At 51.9% G+C, this 25628-nt stretch overlaps 8 protein-coding genes across 8 annotated transcripts; 7 read left to right on the forward strand and 1 right to left on the reverse strand.

Moving 5' to 3' along the window:
* Positions 1-692: 692 nt before the first annotated feature.
* On the forward strand, positions 693-2726 carry A1O9_00209 (uncharacterized protein; the record flags this gene model as incomplete). Its single annotated transcript, XM_013409373.1, has 7 exons — positions 693-861; positions 894-1157; positions 1250-1278; positions 1328-1362; positions 1460-1547; positions 1600-2141; positions 2207-2726. The coding sequence occupies 7 exons, from the start codon at positions 693-695 to the stop codon at positions 2724-2726; spliced, it is 1647 nt and encodes a 548-aa protein (XP_013264827.1).
* Positions 2727-5790: 3064 nt separating this feature from the next.
* On the forward strand, positions 5791-7793 carry A1O9_00210 (uncharacterized protein; the record flags this gene model as incomplete). The annotated part of the gene is made up of 3 exons (XM_013409374.1): positions 5791-6028; positions 6085-7374; positions 7453-7793. The coding sequence occupies 3 exons, from the start codon at positions 5791-5793 to the stop codon at positions 7791-7793; spliced, it is 1869 nt and encodes a 622-aa protein (XP_013264828.1).
* Positions 7794-8694: 901 nt separating this feature from the next.
* Positions 8695-9825, forward strand: A1O9_00211 (uncharacterized protein; the record flags this gene model as incomplete). Its single annotated transcript, XM_013409375.1, has 1 exon — positions 8695-9825. The coding sequence occupies one exon, from the start codon at positions 8695-8697 to the stop codon at positions 9823-9825; it is 1131 nt and encodes a 376-aa protein (XP_013264829.1).
* Positions 9826-10410: 585 nt separating this feature from the next.
* On the reverse strand, positions 10411-11358 carry A1O9_00212 (uncharacterized protein; the record flags this gene model as incomplete). The annotated part of the gene is made up of 1 exon (XM_013409376.1): positions 10411-11358. The coding sequence occupies one exon, from the start codon at positions 11356-11358 to the stop codon at positions 10411-10413; it is 948 nt and encodes a 315-aa protein (XP_013264830.1).
* A 1551-nt stretch (positions 11359-12909) lies between these two features.
* A1O9_00213 (uncharacterized protein) lies at positions 12910-14958 on the forward strand (the record flags this gene model as incomplete). Its single annotated transcript, XM_013409377.1, has 1 exon — positions 12910-14958. One exon carries the CDS (start codon positions 12910-12912, stop codon positions 14956-14958), a length of 2049 nt encoding a protein of 682 aa, XP_013264831.1.
* A 489-nt stretch (positions 14959-15447) lies between these two features.
* On the forward strand, positions 15448-16757 carry A1O9_00214 (uncharacterized protein; the record flags this gene model as incomplete). The annotated part of the gene is made up of 3 exons (XM_013409378.1): positions 15448-15492; positions 15633-16098; positions 16189-16757. The coding sequence occupies 3 exons, from the start codon at positions 15448-15450 to the stop codon at positions 16755-16757; spliced, it is 1080 nt and encodes a 359-aa protein (XP_013264832.1).
* Positions 16758-20114: 3357 nt separating this feature from the next.
* A1O9_00215 (uncharacterized protein) lies at positions 20115-21400 on the forward strand (the record flags this gene model as incomplete). Its single annotated transcript, XM_013409379.1, has 3 exons — positions 20115-20198; positions 20556-20945; positions 20999-21400. The coding sequence occupies 3 exons, from the start codon at positions 20115-20117 to the stop codon at positions 21398-21400; spliced, it is 876 nt and encodes a 291-aa protein (XP_013264833.1).
* Positions 21401-22588: 1188 nt separating this feature from the next.
* Positions 22589-25186, forward strand: A1O9_00216 (urease; the record flags this gene model as incomplete). Its single annotated transcript, XM_013409380.1, has 3 exons — positions 22589-22930; positions 22995-24671; positions 24866-25186. 3 exons carry the CDS (start codon positions 22589-22591, stop codon positions 25184-25186), a joined length of 2340 nt encoding a protein of 779 aa, XP_013264834.1.
* Positions 25187-25628: the final 442 nt, after the last annotated feature.

Here is a 25628-nt window from a genome sequence, read left to right on the forward strand (position 1 = left end):
CCAGCCGTAAATATATGCCTTATGAAAATGTGAAGGGTGTATTGGAGGATAACGATGCCATCTATGTGGACAGTAACTCTGCAAGGATTAAGCCCCATCGGCCTCCAGGTACCGGAAAGACTTAACAAGCTGGATAAGGAACGATGGAGCGTATTAGGTGAGGTTCAGATCCCGCGAGCACGCCAGTCCTGCGACTCCATGATGGCAGCTTCAAGTTCTTGGCTACTTGAAAGGGCGAATGATAATTCGTGTAAATGACGGGCTGGGGACGCCCACAGATATCAACTAGTCCATCCATGAAGCTTTTCTTTTTCTAAACGCTACAGACTGTCATTGGGGACGGCCTCTTCTTCAACAAGCTCACCTTCAGGACTCGACGTCATTATCGAAGGAAACTGGCAGGCTTTAGCGTCTGATCGGCAGCCCATGGCTCCACTAAGCCAGCCTGATGCCCCCTCGAAAACCTATGGCTGATAAGGTTATCCAATCGATCCATGCCTACGGAACTCTGGGCAATGGTGCAATACTGCCTCTAACCTCTTGTAGGCCGTGCGGATACAATTGCTCATTGCCTTTGTACAAGATCATGGCCCATATATTTGGGGCTGAATCTTGATTGTCTGAGACTACTTTCTCTCATTTTCGAGTTGTGTGTCGATCAGTGCCTCTTATACCCAGCTCGACTTCTCACCATGGCCGACGACAAAACGGTGGTAGATAGAAGTAATAATGATTTCCGCAACAGACTCGGCAGCGACGTTGCCCTGGGAGTTGATGACCCCAGTGCCATTCCCAAGGGGCAAATTGATCCTGTCTACGAAGCCAAAGCCCGCGTTCTAAACCGGGCCATTCAGAATATTGGTATGGGGTAAGCAGCTGCCATGTCTAAACAGATCTTCGTCGACATATCGACGATGGATTATTGTCCCTCGAAGTTCTGGCGACACGTAACCTGCTCGCTGACAGCTCTCCTCTCAGGCGGTATCAATGGCAACTCTTCATCGTCGTTGGATTTGGCTATGGAATGGACAACCTTTGGCCGATCTCTACATCGCTCATATTTACGGCAGTCGCAAATGAGTTCAAACCTACCCGCCCACCGCTCTTGACTCTTTCGCAGAATATCGGCTTGCTTGCGGGCGCAATATTTTGGGGATGTAAGTGATTGATTTTGTCTTCAGGCCTTTCTACCTCCTACGGCCTTCGGGTAATGGTTTTCCAAACCGTGGCTGATATCTGTAAAATTCAGTTGGCTGTGATCTATGGGGACGAAAATGGGTACGTTCTGGCTTACTGATGAGTACCATTTGATGTCTGACTAGAATAGGCATTTAATCTGACCTTGGGCATCATCTCTGTCTTGTATGTTGTTGTGGTGGTGGTGGTGGTGGTGGTGGTGGTGGTGGTGCTGATAGTCGTCTATTGGTTCAATACGGTTGGCTAACTACAGACCTCACAGCGGACTTATAGCAGCCAGCTCGCCCAATTTCGCGGCGATAGGATGCTTCGCGGCTCTATGGTCCTTCGGCGTCGGCGGAAACCTTCCTGTAAGTATGCTAATGGCTCATGATTGGAGGATGTGAGTTGATATCTTTCAAGGTTGACAGTGCCATCTTTCTTGAATTTCTTCCAGGAACTCATCAATACCTCCTGACCGTCCTCTCGGTCGACTGGGCGATCGCACAGCTTATTGCAACGCTGATTGCGTGGCCGATTCTGGGGAACTTGACCTGCCAGCAAGATGAGACGTGTACACGGTCCCGAAATATGGGCTGGAGGTACTACCTTCTCGCTGTGGGAGGAATGACATTCATCATGTTCCTCATTCGATTTGGGCTATTTACGATCTACGAATCTCCCAAATATAACATGGGAAAGGGCAACGATGAAGAAGCAGTCAGGATTGTCCATGAGGTTGCGCGCCGCAATGGGAAAACCAGCACCCTCACGATCGAGGATCTAAAAGCATGCGAGGTTCTCGGGAACGGGCAAGTGCAGCAGACAAGTACTGGGGCGGCCATTAAGCGAAAGTTGCAGTCAGTGAACTTAATGCATGTGCAGGCGTTGTTTGCGACCAAGAAGCTCGCCTTGAGCACTGGCTTGATCATGACAATATGGGCTTTTATCGGGCTTGGCTACCCGTATGATATCCATAATCCTGTGACATTCTTGATTGTGCTCGATAGCTAATACATCCTCCTCACAGGCTGTACAACGCTTACCTCCCGTATTTACAAGCGATTCGAGGTGCCGAGTTTGGAGATGGCTCAACATACATCACGTACCGAAACTCCGCCATCATCGCTGTACTGGGCATACCAGGGGCATTACTTGGCGGTGCAATGGTCGAGATCAAAAGCTTTGGCCGGAAAGGTACTCTCACCCTGTCCACAGTGCTGACGGGGGTATTCCTATACTGCTCCACAACAGCAAGGACCTCGGACGCCTTGCTGGGCTGGAACTGCGCGTATAATTTCACCAGTAACATCATGTACGCCGTGTTGTATGCTTACACGCCGGAGGTGTTTCCTACGAAGGATCGCGGGACGGGCAATGCGCTGGCGGCGACGGCAAATCGCGTATTTGGCATCATGGCGCCGATTATTGCTATATTTGCGAATCTCAAGACGGTCGCACCGGTGTATACCTCTGGTGCGCTTTTCATCGCTGCTGGAATCGCGGTGCTGGCCCTGCCTTTCGAGAGTCAGGGCAAGGCGAGCTTGTGATATTTCAAGTCTGTTTGTTTGACTAGAAGAGGCTGTACGTAATGAGACGTGTTGCACTTTATCACCTTCCGATGAGGTACAGATATCTTAGGTTATTGCGTCAGCACCTGGTGGCGGGCTCCGAGTAAAGGCTCTCCGGGTCTAGGGATGGTCTGATGGCGGCTCATTATCAAGAGAAAACGTCAAACAAAGGATGCAAATAGCTTCTAGACATGAAATTAATGTTTCTCCACAGTCGTATGTCTTAATTAGTTACCGTGGAGGCTAATAGCACATACACTTAAAGGTCTCAAGCATGAATTCTCCAGGTGTATCGTTCGTAAGTGTGTTGTGGCGACGATGGTTTTCGCACGTTGCCCCACCGTCTTCGATATCTGCCTCAGCGCCCTGTGGCCGACAATTTGAAGATGTTCAAAATTGCTGTGCAAGGTATTCGAAAGCTTACGAGTTCAAGCGAAGTTTTGAGGCATAAGTATCAGCAAGATATCTGTCAAGACCCTCGCTGTAACTTATATGTGCTGAGCTTGAAGCCCGCTCCAAGTGATGCGTTTTGTATTCGCCATTGCTTCGGTTTGCTCGCTGTTCAGCATGGTCTGCAAGGGTTTGGTGAAACGTCTGGTACTCGCTTCCTCGAGATAGAGGGTCATGATGCTGCACCTGTTGACCACCGTTATCGTTGGGGTTCACAGAGTCAACTTTCCAAGCAACCCTAGCCGTATCCATATCTTGAGATGAGAAACTCAAAGATCCGCCAATTCCATCGTCACCAGCCCTGCCGCCATGCCCAAAGATCCCTCTTTCGCCAGCAAAAGTGCAGCGATCCCAATAGGGATCGCCGTTGTCACCGATACCGCCCATGCGTATTGGCTTCACTGTCTTCGCAGCTCTTGAGCATCGCTTACAAGCTTTGTAGGCCATTCCAAAAGTTGGACGACTGGGGCCCGGCATTGGATGAAGGACCGCCACGCGACGAAAGAAACATGAGCATGTATGCCAGTTCGTCCGTTTGTAAAGCTTGGTGGTTTTCTGAGCTAAAGGGATTGTCTGAGTCTGCGAAGGATAGTCTCTCGACGTACTTGTGCGGTTATCGTATGGTCTCTTAGAGAGATAAGAGTGCAGAATTTGGGCTTCTGAAGGGCTTCTGCCACACTGCTGCCCAGGTTGTGTTGATGTGTGGACGGAATGTAGAATAAAAGGACAGAGGGGAAGTAAGAGGTTACACATAATGGCAGGAACTTGACGCTAGGAAACCGGATAAGGCCGAGCTGGCTTGAAGGTAATGAAATAATGCCGTGGCAGCATTTCCATTTGAAGAGATTAGAACTGTTGCAACCGAAGCGAGGAACAGGTATATCAAACGACGGCAGCACACGAAATCGAGACTCCTATCGGCCAGGCAGATATGATCTGGTTTCGTGGAAGCGAAGAATTGAAAGAAGCCATTGCTATTGCTGTGGTGGTTGAAAAACTGGTGACACAGGGGAGAGGAAGTCCATCGGGTCTGAGCCAGCCAAGGGAGGCAGAGCGAACAGCTGCCTAGATATCGCCTCTTGGTTTCTTGTGCGCCCAGCTCAGGAATCTGGGTCCTCAAAGGGACACAATTGGGATTGAGCAGGCTGAGACGCCTGCGCAATCCTCCAGCTAAAGGGATGGACGCTGTAGAAGCCTGAGGGTCGGCGAATTGGGATTATCGATCAAGTGTTTGTCTCTTTGTCTGCCTCGGACCACAACCACACGAAAGAGGCCTTGTCAACGACACTGGATGAAGTTATTGGCGGCAGAAAGCTAGTTCCATTGATGCAGTGTAGCCATGGTTTGCGCTGTGATCAAACACGACCTGGAGCCTTGGACATGCATTGTCTTCGACTCGTTCTTCGCGGGTTGGAAAGATTGTTCGAGAGAACAGACGATCGGGTGGCCAACGGGCGAGTTACTGTGGTAGCAGTCCTTGGACACTACCTTCTCGATGTACTCCGTACCCACATGCTTAATAGAGAGAAGGTGAGACAATAGGCAGACACAAGCCGAGGCCAACGTGTGATTTGATTCTACGTGACTACGCAGGACGGATACTGAGTGCCTACTGACAACTGTACGTAAGGAACATGGATGGTACAGGGCACCCACAGCGGACCCTGCTGGCCGCGTTTATCCGCCCCGTTCCTGAGCCAAAAGTGCACTGGTGTTTATCAATTTGGCCAGACGAGTCGTCTAATTATAAGCCATTGTGACAATGGCTTTCTGGGTCGCTCATTACTCGTATGGAGGACTCGTGAGGACCGTCTCACACCCGGTCCACCCTCGCTTCTCTTCTGCAGGAACACCAAACTGCTCATCTCAATCATGGCTCTAAGATTGCCACCATGCCCGCCAGCTAGTCCACACCATCACGAGTTCTTTTGGCAGATTTACGGAATGATAACTCCAAATCAGGCAGGTCGAGCTTTACCGTGTCGTCGATTAGAGGCAGGGTAGCATTGGATCAACATTGCTTGTCACTGAACAAGAAATGCCACCATCAACCCTGCAGAAGCTTATCTGGTGCTTCTCGGGCACTTCCACCAACCCTGTCCATCGCCCCAGCTATCTCAGTTTCTCTAACCTCAAAGGAGAAGCTCATCATAAAGCTGTCCAATGCGATCTGTCACTCCCCAGCGCGCTCTTTTTCTCGATTCTCCAGCGCTTACAGAGAGAAGAGATCGTCCCTCTGCCCGGCCCAATGCAAAGGCTAGTCACCGTTGAAGCTCGCTCGATACAACGTCAGCTGTATGTTTATCTCTCGGAGTTTTCTCCATCTGGGCAAGTCGACCTCGTTGGAATGTAGCCCTGGATCCCACATGACGTCTTCGGCCCGAAGCCACTGAAGCCCTCGTTGTGTACGGAGGACTTCTACTCGAGGCAAGAGCGCATGCTCAGTTACTGTGCGAGGTAGGCGCGATGCCCTTCTACCCGCTTCGTGTAAAGAGACAAGAAGGTCACATCGGCCCAGGTTGATCGAATTGTCTTTCTACTCACATCCTCTCCACCACTGCACTTCCTTCAGGTTGAGAGCGACCGCTTCCACATGGCTGCTGCTGCACGGATTTCCACCGCTTTGGTGGCATCACTCTCGCTGTTGTCTTGTTTCCAAACCTCCCTGGCTAATCCTATCACGCGACGAACCGCCTTTGCTGTAAAGGATTTCCATCCTACCCCACGAGCATGGACAAACTTGGGAGCAGCTCCAAGTGATCATCTGATTAGTCTCTCCATAGGTCTCTCTCAAGGTCGCTTCTCGGAGCTTGAGAGACATCTCTACGAAGGTAAGCCCCAACAACAAGAGCGACATCTTCTTTCGTCCTACTGAATCGGATCTTAGTGTCTGATCCATTCCATCCTAGATATGGACAGCACCTTTCCGCCGAGGAGGTGCATGACTTGGTAAAACCTTCCGACGAAACGTCAGATGCCGTGCACGACTGGTTGGAAGGTCACGGAGTGCGAGCCCACCATCTGAAGTACAGCCCTGCCAAAGATTGGCTCTACGTCACTCTACCATTGTCCATGATAGAGGAGATGCTTGATACCGAATATTCGGTCTATGAGCACCGCGACGGATCCACCCTTGTTCGGACAGAGGGCTACTCACTTCCCCTGTACCTCCATGAGCACATCAGCACCATTCAACCTACAAACTCATGGGCCAGGCTGGATGGTCACAAGAAGCGAAATGAAGTCAAGAGGCGTACAACCCAGGCGGCAGTGGTATCCGACGATTGGTCTCCAGCTCCGCTTGTTCCCCTCCCGGACAATACTACCGTCGCTGCCGTCTGCAACTTCACGAGTGTTACACCAGATTGCATCAGAACTCTATATGGAACTCTGGACTACACTCCCAAGTCTGCTGGCGTGAACAAAATGGGTCACACCAACTACCTCGACGAAGCAACGAATCGATCCGACATCAGCATCTTCCTCGGAAAGTATCGTCCCGAGGCGCAGGCTTACGCATATGAGTTTGAGGTGATATCCATTGATGGAGGAGTCATTGACAACGGCACCAACGTCTCCGAGGAGGGTCTGGACAGGGAGGCAAATCTCGACGCTGAATACATGATCGGAGTAGGCTATCCCACACCGCTTACGGCCTGGCACACAGGTGGACGCGATCCAAGCTTCATGCCCGACATCAACACTCCGGACAACAGTGACGAGCCTTTCCTCGTGTGGGCCAACTACGTGATAGCGCAGCAAGACATTCCTCAGGTGATCTCTACCTCGTACGGCGACGATGAGCAGACCGTCAGCCAAGCCTATGCGCAAGCAGTATGTAATCAATTCGCCCAACTGGGTGCTCGAGGCGTGTCGCTATTCTTTTCGAGCGGAGACTACGGCGTGGGAGCGGATGACACGTGCTACAGCAACGTGGACAACTCAACCTATATGTTTATGCCCAGCTTCCCTGCAGACTGTCCTTATGTAACAGCTGTAGGCGCAACCACGGGCTACCCGGAGTCTGCCGCATGGAGGAAACTCCGTTCAGGAGCATACTTTACCAGTGGCGCCGGCTTCAGCAACTATTTCCCCCAGCCAAAATACCAGGCAGACGCTGTTGATGGGTACGTCGCCGGCCTTAACGGACTATATGATGGGTTCTACAATAAAACAGGTAAGCCAACTTTCTCGGAGCCGAGACGATAGCATGTCAAACAGCGTCAAATACTAACATGACGGACCTCCTCTTTAGGCCGCGCATACCCTGATCTCTCTTGTATCGGCCAAGTCTTCCCAACCATCTGGAACGGTAGTACGCTTGGGCTGGTTGGAACCTCCGGATCGTCACCTATCTGCGCCGCAGTGTTCGCGTTGTTGAACGACGCCTTGATCACAGAGGGAAGACCTCCGATAGGATTTCTCAACCCTTGGCTCTATGCTCATGGACACAAGCTGTTCACCGATGTCACGAATGGTACTTCGGCTGGTTGCAACACTTCAGGGTTCCCCGCCACTCAGGGTTGGGATGCTGTGACTGGCTGGGGTACTCCATACTTCCCCAGCCTGCTTGAAGGGTTTGGATTGAAGAAGTAGTGAGAGACAAAGGCTTGTATATATAGTGCACGGTGACCCAAGGGCAGGGCCATGGTGTACATAGCGCTTGCCCTGACTAGGCGAACCTCGCGAAGCCTCAGGGGCATGTGGTCCCTAATGGTGTAACGCTTAATGAAAATGATGCTCTACGTTGAAAGAATACTTCCCTTTCCCTGCCCTTTACAACTAAACAACAACAAGACTTCTGGGATTTTATTTTTACTTTTGCCGCCTTCGACCTCGACTGTCAGCGGCACCCCGCCCTGATCTGCATCAGGGATCAATTGCAGCGCCCAAGGGCATGCCACTGGGGACTGTTGATAGGTGAGGGGCAGGACCAACCTCGGTCCCCTTGGGCCTGAGGTCGCCAAACCCTTCAAGCCACCATGGCACTGGCACGGTGGCACACCAATCCTTCTGTACTCGTACGAGTATGTAGGTTCCGGACCCCCGCTTAAGGGTTCATGTCCTCCAAGGTTCCCATCCTCCTATCCATCGGAGGACGCCGAAGATCTTCAAGCGCTCCCAATCCCATCGATAACCGGGCCTTGCTTGTGGGGTTATGATTTTTGATAAACACAACGTTGCATTTGGTTGTCACGCCTCCCGGGGCTTCTACAATGGCTGTCGAGGTAGTTAGAGGTCAAGGAATTCTTTCCGAGGGCAGCACTACTGAGCCACGAGTGAGATTCAACTCTGTTCTTCATTGTGGCTGTTCTGTACTTGCTTGTTGATCGCAATATATTCGCTTTTGGATTTTTCGACTCTATCGGTCGTTGCTATCGCCATTGCCAGCCGCCGTCGCAAGCGGAAGATTTGACTGGAACACTCCACTCGCAAGAACATCACATCAACTAGCAAACACCACCTATCAAGGCTAGTCGGAAGCCACCAAAAGAAAATGGCAATCAAGCACGCAACGCCTGTAACAGTCTCGCTGTCCGACCTGCAGTCGAACCAGATCCCCTTCTCGACGCTTCTCGAAGCCTTCGGACCGTCCTCCCTAGGTATCCTGGTGGTAACGGGCCTCCCCTCAGACTTCGCGTCTCTACGCACAACGGTGCTCACGAACGCATCACGGCTAGCGGCGCTGCCTCCCAGAACACTCGAGCGGCTGACCAACGCCGACGCGAAGTACCTGGTCGGCTGGTCGCACGGCAAGGAGAGCCTGCGCGAGGGAGTCGTGGACGATAAGAAAGGGAGTTATTATATTAATTGCTCGTTCTACAACAGCGACATGGCCGACGAGGAAAGAGGACAAGATGCAGGACTCGCGGCAGACAGGGAGAAATTCCCGGGCTTTGACGAGTACACGGCCGCGAGCGTGTGGCCGGACGAAGGCGAGGTGTTGGGGTTCCGGGCGAGCAGCGAGGCACTGATCCGGCTGATCATCGACACAGCGGTGCTGGTGGCGCGCGCGTGTGATCGCTACGCGGAGCAGGAGATCGACGGGTATGAGACCGGATATCTCGAGAGGGTCGTCCGGGGCAGTCGCACGAGCAAGGCCCGGCTGTTGCATTACTTTCCTAGCTCGGAGGACGGTGGTGTGCAGACGAGGAAGGACGATGAGCGGCAGAAGCAGCACCAGCAGACTGATACCGTTGACGACACCTGGTGCACAACACACCTTGACCACGGGTGCCTGACGGGGCTGACGTCCGCGATGTTCGTCGACGAGGCCTCTCCGGCACACTCGCAATTCAGCGAACTCCCCACCTCGCCGGACCCAACCTCCGGGCTGTACATACTCTCGCGGACCGGTGAGATCAACAAGGTCGCGATCCCGCGCGACAGCCTGGCCTTCCAGACCGGCGAGACGCTGCAGCTGATCACACAGGGACGGTTCAAAGCGGTGCCGCACTTCGTCAAGGGCGTGGAGCCCCGGAACGTCGCGGACGCGAACGCGAGGATCGCGAGGAATACGCTGGCCGTGTTCACGCAGCCGAATTTGGGGGAAGTCGTCGATTTGAAGACGGGGCTGACGTTTGGGGACTTTGCGAGGGGCGTCGTGAAGAAGAACACTACGACCTGAACTGTAGGCCAAGCGGGATTTGGACATGGATTTGGACATAGAAGAGGAAAGAGGACGGACGGTCTGTGAAACTTTCATGTAACGACTTTTCCCCTTCGTCTGGGTCTTCTTCTGACTCTGCCCTGACGATGTAGAATAAAAAGTAATCCCTGGGTCTAGTTCGCGGACTATTGCATTGTAGACTCCCCCTTCCATCAGCAAAACATTTCAGTCTTTGCCTGGATCAAGAACCTCTATATCCGGCCGTTGGTCATCGTGCGTCGTGTAATGAGAGCGCAGACTTCATAATTAAAAGACCATTCCTTCCCACTTCGATTCGCTGCGCACGAGAAAGTGCAAAAGTTAACTCCCGTCCCTCACATCGTCCTAGTTGTTTTAAGAGTGCATAACACGCACAATTACCCATCAAACGCCACGCTGGAAAGTGGACGATCAATTTGCCCGCCGTGGTAGCACCTGAATACCAAATATCTCCCGTCCCATGTGCTCATACTTTTTGGTTTAAAATCATTAGAATTCCACTCGTGAAATCGCTCAGGGTGTGCATGTGGTTGTGTAACCAGTCCAAGCGGACCATCATCTCCTCTATCTCGCTGCCTCCGTCTGGGTTCTCCTCAAGAATAGAGCCAGAGCGGCATTATCAGCTGCAAGCCGAGTATTGTCTGTTTGCAATTGGTCCACCATCGTGTGAAGTTCGTCATATGTTCGATGATCAGGGGGTGATAATGCAGGTGGGGAGGGTGAGAGATCTGGGGTTGGTGAGGTGTTGAGAAGTGACAAGAGAGCGTCTGGATCATCTAGCCCCTGAGCAGGCTCGGGGTCGATGCTTTGTAACGCTGTCATGACGGAATCGATGTCCATTTCATGTCGTTCTAGTGCATCCTTAAGCCATTGTTCCCAAGCCTGAGTGGTGGCTACACTGGATTCAAGGCTTGAGCGAGATTGAATTGCCGTTCGTAAGAGGTCCAAAATCTCGTTCGATGGAGCGGGAGGGCAGTCCAACCCGTCAACATCTTGTTCGGTCTTGCTCAATTCATCGGAGTCTGGGTTCGCCTCGATTTGTGCCACCGGTTGACTGTTTGTGGAGCGGCTGGTAGATGATGAAGCAGGCCAGCCTTCAATGATCATTCTGGGACCGGAGCCTCTGGGCGCGGCAACGACGTCGTGTGCTGTTGTGGTCTTGACTTCGGTCTGTGCCTCACGCTCATATCTTTCTTTGGCAGCTCTGGTCCCTTCCCACTGACACAGATTTAGGATCTCGTCGTTGGTCAAGCTTAGCTCGTCGAAGACACGGAAAAGGCGGCGGTGCCATGGATAGCGGGACATTCGACGACGGTGCGGAGGGTATGTGTAGTCAAGACCAGGATACTGAGCCTCCAGGGTGTCCAATGCTCCATAGTACATTTGGACTTCCACCCGAACCTCCCCCACTATGTGGCGTTGAATATGAGCATAGAAGGAGGCCGGCTCACCCTGCTTCGGGCGAGGAAATGTTTTGTGGTAGATCAAGTCGGGAATGCATGGTTTTCGCATCCTGAAAACGGCTGTTCTCGCAGCTCCCTTCGACGACTGCTTGTTTTCGGAACGGGCTTGTGAAGGGGTCAGGCTGCGCCAAGGTGTGGGAGGTTCGTGGATCTGGGTATACTCAACCCTTCTAGCAAATGCAAATGCAAATTCGTGGGCTGAGTGTTGAATGTTGAGTGGGCGAGAATACTGTTGTGAGTGGGATGAAAAGGTTGAGGTGAAGGGACTAGTTGTGAGTTCGAGGCACGGTTTCGAGAGTTGTGGGGATGAGTGAGGCTAGAGAAACGGAGACTTCTGGCAGGTAGGGATGAGGGCGGATGGAATGCAGGCGGCAGGGAGCAACGTTGTATCTGGAATAAACATGGGAGTCTGAAAACGAGGGTGGTGGTGGAGGATGAAGTGGTGGAGGAGTACGGAGCAAGTGAGTAGGACGTCGTGGTGGTGGTGGTGGTGGCGCCAGTGCTGCTGCTGGCGGTGGTGGTGCTTAGAATCCCAGAGGCATTCGTTGGCGGCGCAGGAATGATCGGTTTCGTTTTGAGTTCAGGTACCGCTACCGCCCATTCCCACTGGGGCCAACTTCTAAATAATAATTAGCTGAGGTAGTAACTCAAAGCGTCTAACTGACTAGTGAGACAAGGGCGGGTGTTTCGTTTGTCAGTGCCACGAGCAGATGTCAGGTATTCAGGTAGTTAGGTATGAACTAGCGATTTGGACGGACCTGAGGTACCTGAGCACGGAGTACCTACTGTAGGCAATTAATTGTTCCCAGAGGTACGGAGCAGTGGAAGAGGCAGCCAGGAACTACTAACTAGTTGATGAGACCATTACGAGAAGAGTCCAAGAAAGACCGGCAAGTCTAGGAGATAGTAGGGAGTACTCGTGAATTCCCATCACCACAGCGAGACCCTGGATATATGAACGACCTAGTCACCCCTACGAGTAGTACCAGCAACTCAAGAGTCAATGGGTTCTGGTGCTACTGACTTAGTCTGTTATAGCACTCCGTAGCAGTCCTCCAGATGATGCGTGCCACATCACTACTTGCCAGGATGGAGTACGAGTAGTGGCTGCCAACAACCCAAACATCCACCCGCTTCGCATCTCGCATTGTCAGGTGGCCTGCAAAACCTCAACCTCTATCCTCCGCCCAGCCCGCAGCCCACAGCCCGTATGTGGCCGACCAGGTCCCATTTCAGCCTGTCCAGCCCTGTCCTCTTTGGCCCAGCTAGTTAGCGACTCTGGTTCTGCAGCGACCGCCCAACAAATAAGCTCGCTTCTGTAACGCCCCAACCTGTCTCTGTCTCTGCACCCTGGGCCTAGCATCCCGGCTAGATGTGCCCGCTGCTGCTCCACCGTCGACACTTCCGGACTTCCAAACAGCCATTACAGAGGTCAGCCGAGTGGCTTGATGACTGGCTGCTCGGATACGGGGCGCGGTTAAGACAGGCTAAGTAATCCCGTAGTTTACCCGCTTCCAACTTCACGCCTGGGGTGCATATCTCAGCCTTGCACAGGAAACCCACAGAGGAGGGGCTGGAGCCTTGGGGATGCCCCTTCACCATGTCGACGTTCGATGGCATTGTTAAGGAATTCCCCACTATCAGAATCGACTATTTCAGATATCATCCAGGACAACCAAAGCCAGCAGCCCTCTTCCTGAGTCATGTTCACAGCGACCATCTGCTGGGCCTGGAGTCCGTCAAGATGCCCTTTGTCTACTGCTCGGTCACCACGAGACAACTTCTTCTCCAGATGGAAAAATATCCACACCGAATCAACTACGCTAAAGGTATCCTTGAGGCTAGGAAGCAAACTTATCGCCACCTGAAGTCGATTCTTAGACCTTTACCATTGCAAGCACCTATCGATATCGAACTCGGACCAAAGTCCCGGATGAGGGTCACTCTCTTCGACGCCAACCATTGCCCGGGTGCAGTCATGTTCTTGCTCGAAGCCGATCACAAGGCTGTCGTCTACACAGGGGACATACGTGCAGAACCTTGGTGGGTCAATTCAATAGTCCAGAACCCGGTCTTGTTGCCCTATACTTGCGGCATAAAGACATTAGACTGTCTTTATCTTGACACAACATTCGCAACTCATGACGAGCCATACAATGTATTTCCTACCAAGGCAGACGGCCTTATGGAGCTGATCCGAAAGGTCAGACAATGCCCCGCCGACACTCTCTTCTATTTCCGATCATGGACTCTTGGTTATGAGAAAGTATGGATTGCTCTTTCCGATGTTTTGAAGTCTCGTGTCCATGTTGAAGAATACCAAATCAAGTTGCTAGGCTCCGGTGAGTCTTCTGACAAGACTGGCTTCATTGAAGGCCCGGCATTGACTGGCTTTACCCTGGGCAATGCATACCATGCCGGGTGCCTAACCAAAACCAATGACAGCGCGATCAAGATTCACAGTTGTGAGCCAGGCACGCCGTGCCATTCAAAGATAAAGAATCAAGAGAACCTTGTTTGGATCAGTCCCATCATCTCCCGACTCAAAGATGGCACTGAAGTCAGAGAGCTTGGAGCTGGTGGGGGTTGGGGCGACCTTTATCAGACTTTGGGATTTACGTTTGATGATCTCGCCGCTTTGCAACAATTTGGCGCCTTTTGTCAGGGAGCATTAAAGGACAAGATCAGCACAGAAGCTATCCAGAAAATGATCGAACCATCTCGAAAAGTGCGCGGATACAACTTGACTTTCGATGGCTTCGAAGATGTTCTTGCAGCGGATGGTGAGAAGAACATCTCGCTTCAAGAATTGAAAGAAGCACTAGCCAAAGCCTCCCAATGGATGGAATCACTTTCGCAAGGCCCAGCACCAACAAATACCGAGAGACCGGGCAAAGACAACCCGACCAGGACCATTCATTTCCCTTACTCTCGACACTCATCATATGCCGAACTTCGTCATCTAGTCAGCAAGTTTCGACCTAAAGATATATGTCCCTGCACGGTGGATACTGAAGGATGGACTGAAGATATGAGTATGGAGTCTCTTTTCGGTGACTTATGCTCAGAAAAGAGGTTCTTCTACGACGGGAATGTTCGCCTCCAAGTTGAGAAGATAGCCGAACTTCAAGGGCCAGCTGGTGGCAAGAGGAAACGAAAACAGGGAGACAGTCAAGAGACCGCGTCACAAGAGAGTGACGTTGAGAGAGAGTCATACCGAAGCGCAAAGGCGAACGCGAATGACACCAAGTTCAAACACTCCGAACATCAACCAGAAAGACGACAGCCTGATGTTAATGCATATGACTCAAATACTGAATGGGAGATTACTCGGGCGTCCTCGAAGGAGATTGACCGCGTGGAAGATCTGATAGTGATCGAATCTGACTCGGAAGAAGATTCCATAGGCCAGTCGGTCTTCGACGGAATACATGGAAGTGAAGCCATGCCTGATCCAGAACAGAAAAGCCAGAAGATGGTGGAGGAGCAGCAGTCAACAGAAGAGAACGCTGGAAGGAGACGGACTCGGATCGAAGCATACATAGCAGCCAAACGCTGTCTAGATGAGAGTGACGCCACCGAATGGAATTGGTATCCGTTAAGGAGCGTTGGTCGGAAAGGCCACGACGAAGAAGAGGAAGAATTATGAGATGTATGAGATTTGGTCTATACCCATGGGTAGATGCTTACCTACGTAAGGAGGCTTGGAGCCAACTACCTTGCCCTGGGGCGTTCTGTTCAAGGGAGCCTTGCCAGGATTTTCTGGCAGCCTTATCCGGCCTTCACTGCTCCGTAGGTCAGCCCTATTCGCAGCTCGGGCACCCAGTCGGGCTGGGGACCTCGAAGCTCCGACTCCCTCACCCGCCAAGCGCCATCATCATTGAGCTCCTTCCTGCGGCTAGTGCCACTAGTGGAAGGACCAACATCACGCAGAAGCTCTTTCGTGCCAACTCGTTCCCCAATCCAGACTCCAATTGACCCCATCGCATCTGGGTTGGGTCAAATTGTGTATATATCAAATTCAGTCTCACGCGGCTCGGCTGTACAAACGCTTTGATTCCTCCACGCACTTTCATCTCTTTCAACTCTTTTTTCCTTATATCATTCTGTCCTTCCATCCCCAGCAGACAAGGCAAAGATGTTGGCCCGTTCAGTGCTGCGATGTGCAGCTCCCTTACGCCTGGTATTTCCCCCCGCTTCGAGCTTAATAATTGTTCTGCAGCTTGCATTTCAAATCGCACGCTGCAAAGCATACATCCAACATTGCCTAGCGTTTCCATTTCACATCAATTGCTTAAATTCGCTGACCATCGCCTCCTCCAGAGTGTCCGCACATATGCCACCGAAGCCCCTAAACCGTCGTCCTCCTCTTCCACACCATTCCTCGTAGGTGGTGCTGCAATCGGCGCAGGAGCCCTGGGCTATTCATTCCTTGGAAGCAGCAAGAAGGCTCCCGTTGCTACTCCTAAGCCGGCTGAAGATGCAAAAGCCGCGGCTCCTGTGGGAAAGACTTTCACCGGCGGCGATCAAGGCTTTATTGATCTGAAGCTCGCTGAGGCCGTTGACTACAACCACAACACAAAGGTCCTCAAATTTGAGTTGCCGGATCCCGAACATGTCTCTGGCTTGACTGTTGCTTGTAAGTTCCATTACACCATTGAGAGGCTCTGGTCAAGACACGACAAACGGCTGACAAGATTGAGGCGGACAGCTGCGATTATCACAAAATTCAAGGGACCCAATGATGAGAAGCCTACGATTAGGCCATACACGCCCGTCAACAGCGAAGGTATATCTCTCGCTGACACAATGCCCATTCCACGCGACTCGTTCCTCTCCAGCTGATCCCCTACTAACATTTCCTCTCCTATCTCTCTAGACGCAAAAGGCCACCTCGACCTGATCGTGAAAGTCTACCCCAACGGACCGATGTCCACACACATCCACGAACTGAAGCCCGGCGACACCCTGTCCTTCAAGGGTCCAATCCCAAAATACCCGTGGGCGGCCAACAAGCACGACCACATCACGCTGATCGCAGGCGGCACGGGCATCACGCCCATGTACCAGCTGATCCGCGCCATCTTCAGCAACCCGGAGGATAAGACGAAGGTCTCGCTCGTGTTCGGCAACATCAGCGAGAAGGACATCCTCCTGAAAGAAGAGCTCGAGAAGATTGAGAACGAGTTCCCCCAGCGCTTCCGCGCCTACTACACCCTCGATAACCCGTCCTCTGGCTGGAAACATGGCAAGGGCTTTATTACCAAGGATCTGCTCAAGACTTTGTTGCCGGACCCCAAGAGCGAGAATATCAAGGTTTTTGTCTGTGGCCCGCCGGGACTGTATAAGGCCCTCAGTGGCCCGAAGGTCAGTCCTACCGACCAGGGTGACTTGTCTGGTATCCTGAAGGAGCTCGGGTACACTAAGGACCAGGTCTATAAATTCTAAAGGGGGAAATGGGACTTTTGGAATTAGCAAGACACGTCAACAGTGTAAGATTTTTGATGTTTCGCTGGGAGACCCTGTACATTCATAAGAGATAGATCGTCTCGAAAAGAATAGAGAAGAAAAAATCAAGACAAACATGAATATTCCCTCTGCGCCCCTCTGGGGAAGGTGGAGAGCCCCCCGGGAATTCCCAAGACATATATTCGGAGATGTTTCTATCTGTACACAGACGCGGCACTGAATATACATGTCCTGGGTTACACTTTCCGAAGACCTGGCGGAAAAGAAACATGTGAAAAAGATTCTGGCCCAGTCCATAACTAAGTTACAGTTACTTTTCTTTGAAAACGACTCTCTCTCTCGTGCTATGCAAGGTCCCTAAGCATGGTTCGAAGTGCTCAGAGCGAAATGACAGACTATGTGGAATATACCTGTGTAGGACATACTCGACGTGAATAAATACTCCGTACCCAGCATGAGGGAATGGAGCGGGATGGTGAGCGGGGAGTGGCTGGGACCGCCGGCTGCGCTGGTCAGAGTAAGTGTTCAGCACCGCGTGCTGCTGTGCGAGTAAGTGCCAAGGAACGAGAGCTTTACGGGCATCCGAGATGAGGGACATGGGGGCACAATCCGTGTCCGAGACTTGGTCTGTCCGCCGTTGGGGAGCTTCAGTTGTTCAGCTATGTGCAGGGGAGCGGGTGCTGAGGAGTTTCAGGTATGGATGGCGTCAGACTTGGTCTGGATCTGGGCAGTACGGGGCACGGAGAGCCACGTACGAGGTATGGAGTACGAATGCCGACAAAGTCCTCGAGAGAGGAGTGCTGCTGGCTTGTTGGCTACTATTAGGGTAAGGCCGTTGGCGTCAACAAATTACCGCTGCGCACAATGCCCCCAATACATCAGCCTACATACCTACATCCTGCTGGTTGATTTAAAGAAAGTGGCAATTGGCTTGCGAAGACGGGGACTGTAATTCATTGACCCACGCTATGCCTTGAAGATGTGTCGCGGATTTGATGGCTGAGTCTGATGGGCCGAAATCTGTGTGTCCACCTTTGCAACGACATATTTACCGGAACCAGTGCACCACATTATGGTTGAGGGAGGTGTGCACAAGCAATTGCAATCGAGGCAATTATGGAGTGGAGCATAATGGGGAACAATGGTAGAACTCTGATGTGGTTAACTTGACTGTAGTTGGCGGCAATGATAGATATGCTTGGGGCAGCTTGCCCGTGAGATGACCTCTGGGGCTCACGGCTGAGTATCGATACCCAGGTTAAGTTGCCGCAAAGCGGTTACTAAATGATGATGGAACAAGAGGGACTTCTGGAGGCTAATGCAGGTACATCGAGAGTGAGGACAACAAATAAGTTGTGAGAGCGCGCGTGCTGAGATGATGAAGAGCATCCGTAACAGACCTTCCCTTCCAGTTGGGGAATTGGTCAACAGTTGAGTGGTAATTAGGGTAGGTGCCTGTACTGGCTCCAGAAAGACTGGAGGATTGAGCGTGGGGAGGTTCGGGCCACACCCAAGGGGCCCCTGGCCGACCATGTTCTCGTTGGGCGTGCCCGGTTTGCAACAGCAAGGTGTGATCGCCAGTTAAGCAAGAGACCCTTGAAGGCACCCGGCTCGATGGCCAAAAGTTGAGGGAGCTCGGGAGAGGCCAAAGTCACTGACCAAGCCTGCATCGGAGACTTTAGAAAGGCACCTGTTTCTCCCATGGCGGGTTCGGGGGACTGCTGGCCGTAAGCACTGAGCAGCGAAGGTAGATGTGGAACAACAACGACCGGAACCAGGGATGACTGCGAGACACCATGAAGTTGCCCAATCTACTGTAGGCGTTGGGGGCCCCGGCGTCTGGAACGGCAGTTGCGGCAAAAGATTTTCCAAACCCAGCCCTCAGTAGGCACGTCCCAAGTCGGACATGTGACGCCAGCATTGGGCTTGTCCGACAGTAATGCGGGTGTGCCTAAATTGTAAGGGCCGAGGGGCTAGTTGACAGGTCAAAAGCGCGTAATCCACCCACCTCTTGGTCATAATCAGCAGGGAAGGCTCCCCAAACTGGCCCTGATCCCATTACCTAACTGGTCGGTGACCATAACACAACGAGTCAGTCTGACACGCAAAAGTGCTAGGGGCACTGATGCCCAGGAGCGCTTATGCAACTCGGCCGTGGGGCTTCTGTTTGAGGAGTGCCTGTTTGGTGGTCTGACCTGATGCTTTTTAGCAGCAAACGTGCCCTTTATCCCCTCTGAGATTTCAACTGGATCACAGAGGCGCCCATCAGAGTTTTTGCTAAGAGGCCCTCCCTCCGCATTCGGCATCGGAGGTAGGATGGATGGTTGCTGGCTGGCACGCCCACTGTTGTACAGTGCAATTCTCCCTAAATTTGTAGTAGGTTCATTTTCCACCAGGCTTTCACCTTTAATTACCAGTCTATCACTGATAGATCTTCACCCATCGAGTTCAGTACATTAAACATGCTTCACATACATAATTGTTCAAGCCGATAGAGGCGCAACCTTTCGTTCATGTCAGAACACAGGAAGGGGGTGATATTGGTTCATGTATTATCGACTGTCATGGTGTTTCCTGTCCGGGTCATGTCGAGTCCTTTCTCCCCCCAGAAGGGGCATGAACAAGTTCATCAAGCCAGGACTGGCAGAACCAGGTCAAGAAATTGCCGTTTGTCAGTCATGAGGGTTTGGGGTTCATATTTTAGCAGGCAAAAGTGGTTGCTAGTTAGGGCGTTTTAGCCTGCAGAAAAGGCAGGGTTGCGAGGCAAACAAGCCTAAAGAAATCGGGCTTATTGGGGCATCTCTGGGTGAAGAGTCGGAAGTGTGCAGGAAGATACAGCTAAGCAGGTCCAATTAGAGGCGCCTAAGTATGGCTAGCGCGGAGGGTGCAAGTGGGGATGGGTTTTTGGGTTGCAGCTGGGTGCCCATCATGATCAGAGTCTGCAGCTGCCGCGACTTACAGCCCGAGGGGCTTGCGGGTTGATCCAGAGCACCCAATCTGCCTTCGTTCGCCCACTTATACCAGGCTCACCCCCCAATAACTGTAGCTCGCTCCCCTACTCCTTCTTTTTCTCTTACACCCGAGTGTTCCGCCATCAACCTTCCACCCACCTCCCCCAAAACACACCGTCGATCTCAATCTTTGAGCTTGTCGCTTGTGCCCTCTTCGCCTCTCTTTATCTCGCACCCAGCCGCGCCATCCTCCGCCAAACCTCACCGTCCCCCCAGGCACTCATTAGTTAAAGCTAGCCTCAGAGTTTGCAACTCTACAGGGCCCTATTATCATCAACATCGTGAACTGTCTTAGTTGATCATTTTCCCATCCCCAACCGTTGCAATGGCGAAGAAGACTGCTCAAGCAGACCCCGAGTCTGCCACCACTCAAGTCAACATTGCTGATTTCCAGCGCACGCGAGATTCGGTATGTCCCAGACCCAAGACCTCATCCAAGTCGCCACACATTTTCCCATTCTTTACCTGCTGCTGCTCCTTCCCCCTCCATTGCCACTCCCCGCCACAAGGCTCTATACGTCCTCCACCACCACAACACCATGTCACCGCCCCTCATGTCGCGTATCCAACACTCGCCCACCGAACCAAAATGCATCAACTACCTACAACATCACGCTTGCCCGTCACGCAGGCACAAAATCTCCACCACCTAAATCAGACCACGCTAGCTTTGCTCGATATACATTCATCTCGACGCTTATCAATTGCCCAAACTATTGCACACGTTCATAATGATTAGGATGCAATAGCTCACTCTCATGATCAGGTCATCGTTGCTCTTGCAACTCTTCAGTCTAGCGTCCAGGACCTCTCTCGCGCCTACATCCAACATGCAAATACTGTCCTTGCACCCGGAAAACATGGTCTCACTCCTATCGATGCCAACCTCACCAGTATTTTGACCGAGTCAGGTCTTCTAGCCGCTCCTGGTGCGGGTGGTGCAGCACCAGTCGAGGTCGAAGCCGACGGAAAGAAGAAGCGCAAGAGGACTCCACATGATCCCAATGCGCCAAAACGCGCCCTAACCCCATACTTCCTGTATATGCAGAGTGCTCGTGCAACTATTGCCAAAGAGTTGGGAGATTCTGCCAAACCAAAAGAGGTCGCAGATGAGGGTACTCGCAGATGGACTGAGATGAGTCCCGCAGAGAAGAGTGTACGTCATGGCATATGCTATACAGTGACGCAGCTACTAATGATCCTCTGTAGGTTTGGGATGACAAGTACCAGAAGAACTTGGCTGCTTATCGCGTCAAGATGGCGGCATACAAGGCTGGCCAGCCTGTTCCAGGAGATGAAGAAGCCGCCAAACTTGTCGAAGCTGGCAAGGCTCCGGACCACATTGTCGGTCTCGATGCCGAAGCTGAGACAGAAGAGGAGCCAGTGGCCGCTGAATCATCTGACGAGTCATCGCCTGAGCCAGTCAAGGAACCCAGCCCGCCCAAGTCCAAGCGCCGCAAGACCAAAGATGCTACACCTAGCAAGCCGACGCCAAAAGCCGACGCCAAGTCTCCTGAAAAGAAGACCAAGAAGGGCGGCAAGAAGGAGTCCTCACCAGCTCCAGTTTCAGCCTCCAAGACCGACAAGACTAAGAGGAAGTCGAAAAAGTGAGGATTGGCAATGATGAAATTGACGATGACCAAAGAGCTTTTGGGTTGTAAGATGGTGCTGTCTGGGTTGTTTATGGGAATAGGGACATCATGGTTGTGGGGGTTTCGGTTCGGGGTCTAACTAAACAGCTGCCTTCTGCTTCCAGAGCTCGAGTACAGGAAATGGGTTCCTGTCATGTTCATAATGAAAAGGCATCTTCATCACGAGTATTAACTCGATGGCTGGGATGGAGAGGCTTACACAAATAACAATCAATCATACACGAATTCATACATTTCTAACTCACGTCTTTGACTGGACGCATGTGAGAAGACCAAATTCCCCTCTTCCGATATACCGGAACAGGGATGTTCTCCGCTTTCAACAGTGGGAAGCTTAGGATGAAGTGGCTCGAGTTGGAGCTTGAGCTTGAGCTTGGTCTCGAGCCAGAGTCGATCATGCCAAAAAGCGCGCGGCTCAATGGCGTAGGATAAGGTCTCGACTCTCGAGCACATTAGAAGCTGAGCTGCTGGGTGGTGGGGTTGGAGGGGAGCAGGGAAGCGGCAGGCTGCAGGCTGCAGCCCCCTCGCACCGCCGCCCGCTCTATGAACTATCATTTGCTCAGGCCACTTCAAACAAATGCTCCCATGCCCCGCGTCCATGCAATCCATGGTCGCAATCTAATTCGTGCCCGGAGCATTATCTCACATCAAATGTCAGAGATAACGGCGTCAGAAGGTCAAGCATATCTAAATAGCCAGGCCCATGAACCCGTTTAGGGGCTTTCTTGCACATATCAAGCACAGAGACTTTACAGGGCGTGATACCTGAACAGCTTCGCCTACTATGTTGTTGATACCAAAAGAGGTAGGGAGGAAGTTCCCTTGAGTGGGGCGACCGGCTCCTTGCGCACGAATTTTTATGCTGATGTCCTTCTCTTGAATAGCTTGATAAGCTCGTCATCACGCAAGTGGGCACTTTGGCGCAGAGACGACTTGCCAGGGGCCTGAAACTAAATTATACGGAGGCCTGTGTACGTTCAAGATGATATACAAGGCGATTCCGCGTCAGACTGACCTGCTTATTAGGGTCTGATCTCCCACAATTTGCAAGAGGTCAGTAGAAGAAGTTTGTTTTTTGTATGAAGCAGGATTTGACAAGTCCGCGTCACAGCTCATTCGAGATGGCAACCACACCGTCGCCGATCTCATGTCAATTGGGAAGACAATGTTGGGTCGACGACATGTCCAGCCTGATGTCCTGACCACCCTTCATACAATCCAGGTGGAAGGCACATTCAAGACGGGTACTTACCTCGTCACTGTGCATGACCCCATTGCTTCGGATGACGGCGATCTCGAGAAAGCCTTGTATGGAAGCTTTCTGCCCGTTCCCTCAAAAGATGCTTTCCCACTGGCTGATGTGGGCGAGTATGAGACAAAGAATCAACCCGGTGCTGTCATCACCGCGAAGGAGGGAAGAATTGTACTCAATGAAGGTCGAAAGAGGATCAAACTCAAAGTCACCAGCAAGGGCGATAGACCAATTCAGGTGCGTCTCCGCCAGCAATTTGGATGATGTATTGCGTGGTGACTACTTACCCAGATCTAACCAGGTTGGATCACACTATCACTTCATCGAGACAAACCCTCGCCTCGAATTTGACCGAATCAAAGCATACGGCTTTCGCTTAGATATTCCAGCCGGAACCTCAATTCGATTTGAACCTGGTGATACCAAGACGGTCAGCCTCGTTGAGATAGCAGGAAACAAGACGATTCATGGTGGCAACAATCTTGCTTCGGGTGTCGTCGATATATCTCGAGCTGACGACATCTCTCGCAAGCTACAGGAAGCTGGCTTTGCTAACGTCCCTGAACCAGCTGGGGATCTGGGGCACATTGATGTCGCCTCAATGACAAGAGCAGATTATGCTACCATGTTTGGGCCTACAACTGGTGATTTGGTGAGACTGGCCAACTTGGACCTCTGGATTCAGGTCGAGAAGGATTTGACATCTTACGGCGAAGAGTGCAAGTTCGGCGGTGGTAAAACCATCCGCGAAGGCATGGGACAGGCGTCTAATCGGAAAGATGAAGACGTTCTTGATACTGTCATTACCAATGCATTGATCGTCGATTGGAGCGGTATCTACAAAGCTGACATTGGCATCAAGAATGGCTTCATCTCAGGCATAGGTAAAGCAGGCAATCCGGACACCATGAATGGCGTGACCCCAAATATGATTGTCGGCAATGGCACTGAGGTCATCGCCGGAGAAGGTTCAATAATTACAGCCGGTGGCATCGATTCGCATATTCATTTCATTTGTCCCCAGCAGGCATACGAAGCACTTTCGTCTGGTATCACTACCCATCTCGGCGGCGGTACTGGTCCCTCGGCTGGAACAAGTGCAACAACGTGCACTCCTGGAAAGTGGTATATGAAGAATATGCTTCAGGCTCTCGATCACCTTCCTATCAATTTTGGAGTCACAGGGAAGGGCAATGATAGTTCTCCTGTTGCTCTGCGTGAGTCGGCCGAAGCAGGGGCATGTGGGTTGAAGCTACACGAAGATTGGGGCACGACACCTGCGGCGATCGATTCATGTTTGTCTGTCTGCGACGAATATGATATCCAGTGTCTGATTCACACCGACACTTTGAATGAGTCCGGGTTCGTGGAACAAACTATCGCCGCGTTCAAGGGACGCGCAATCCACACATATCACACGGAGGGAGCTGGTGGCGGTCACGCACCGGACATCATCAGCGTGGTCGAGCACGATAATGTACTGCCCTCGTCCACCAACCCAACCAGACCTTTCACCCGCAATACACTTGACGAGCACCTTGACATGCTGATGGTCTGCCACCACCTGTCCAAGAACATTCCAGAGGACGTTGCGTTTGCAGAATCACGCATCCGTGCTGAAACAATCGCGGCAGAAGACGTCTTACACGATCTCGGAGCCATTTCCATGATTTCCTCCGATAGCCAGGCCATGGGCCGCTGTGGAGAGGTCGTCTTGCGGACATGGAACACGGCGAATAAAAATAAGCAGCAACGAGGCTATCTCCCTGAAGACGAGGGTACAGGCGCGGACAATTTCAGAGTCAAGCGGTACGTCAGTAAGTATACGATAAATCCGGCGATTACGCAAGGATTCTCCCACATCATCGGGAGTGTTGAGGTGGGCAAGTTGGCCGATTTGGTCATCTGGAGGCCGGCTCTGTTTGGCACGAAGCCGAGCACGATCATCAAGGGCGGAATGATCGTTAGTGCAATGATGGTAAGTAGATGGGTTTCTTTCCCCCGTCATCACCCCCTATTGAACACAGCCTCGGCATCACATAACCTATGTTTCTCACCTCACCCATACTCCTCCTACGGTCATGAGCATGCCTGGCTCCCATGCTCCCAGTCCTTGGCCCTTCACTACCAAAAAACCTGAGAACCCATATACTGATAATGCCACGCGAACAGGGCGACCCCAATGCTTCCATCCCAACAGTCGAGCCGGTGATCTCACGCACGCAATTTGCGGCATTCGTGCCCTCGACATGTGTCACATTCGTATCCCAGGCATCCATCACTTCAGGCACTGTGCCATCGTATAACCTCGCGAAACGCGTCGAAGCCGTCAAGAACACGCGCAACATCGGTAAAAAGGACATGAAGTTCAACCATGCCATGCCCAAGATGAAGGTCGATCCTGAGCGTTATATCGTCGAGGCGGATGGGGTCGAGATGAAAGCTGAGCCAGCGGAGACGGTGCCCTTGGGTCAAGGGTTCTTCCTTTATTGACATGCTCGTGAGAGAGAGAGAGAGAGAGAGAAGAACTGCGGAGCTGGCTTCTCATGGGATGTGGCGATTGACTGAATCCTGGAACGGGAAATGTTGTGACCATGTGAAGGAGAAAATGGTGCATGAGAAGTTCAAAGCAAATATATTCTCCCTGAAATGCATACATAGTCATGACATTGACTTCCTTCCTCAGTCCGGGATTTCAACTACAGTGCACACAACACAGTCCACAGTAGCCCATATAAACAAACTTGCAATGTTTCCCATATATCTATCATAGTAGCACGACCGACGTACCTCGAACCAAGGACTTTAGTCGAATCGCTCCCTCGTCCGCTGTCTTCTCCTCCATTCCTCTCGTTCGTCCTCCCCCCCCCTCTCTTCCGTTTCCTCTCCTTCTCAGGGTCCTTAGATTTTCCCCTACCCTCCCTCCGCTTATCGT

Source organism: Exophiala aquamarina, assembly GCF_000709125.1.
Source record: "Exophiala aquamarina CBS 119918 chromosome Unknown aczIA-supercont1.1, whole genome shotgun sequence".
Lineage (NCBI taxonomy): Eukaryota > Fungi > Ascomycota > Eurotiomycetes > Chaetothyriales > Herpotrichiellaceae > Exophiala > Exophiala aquamarina.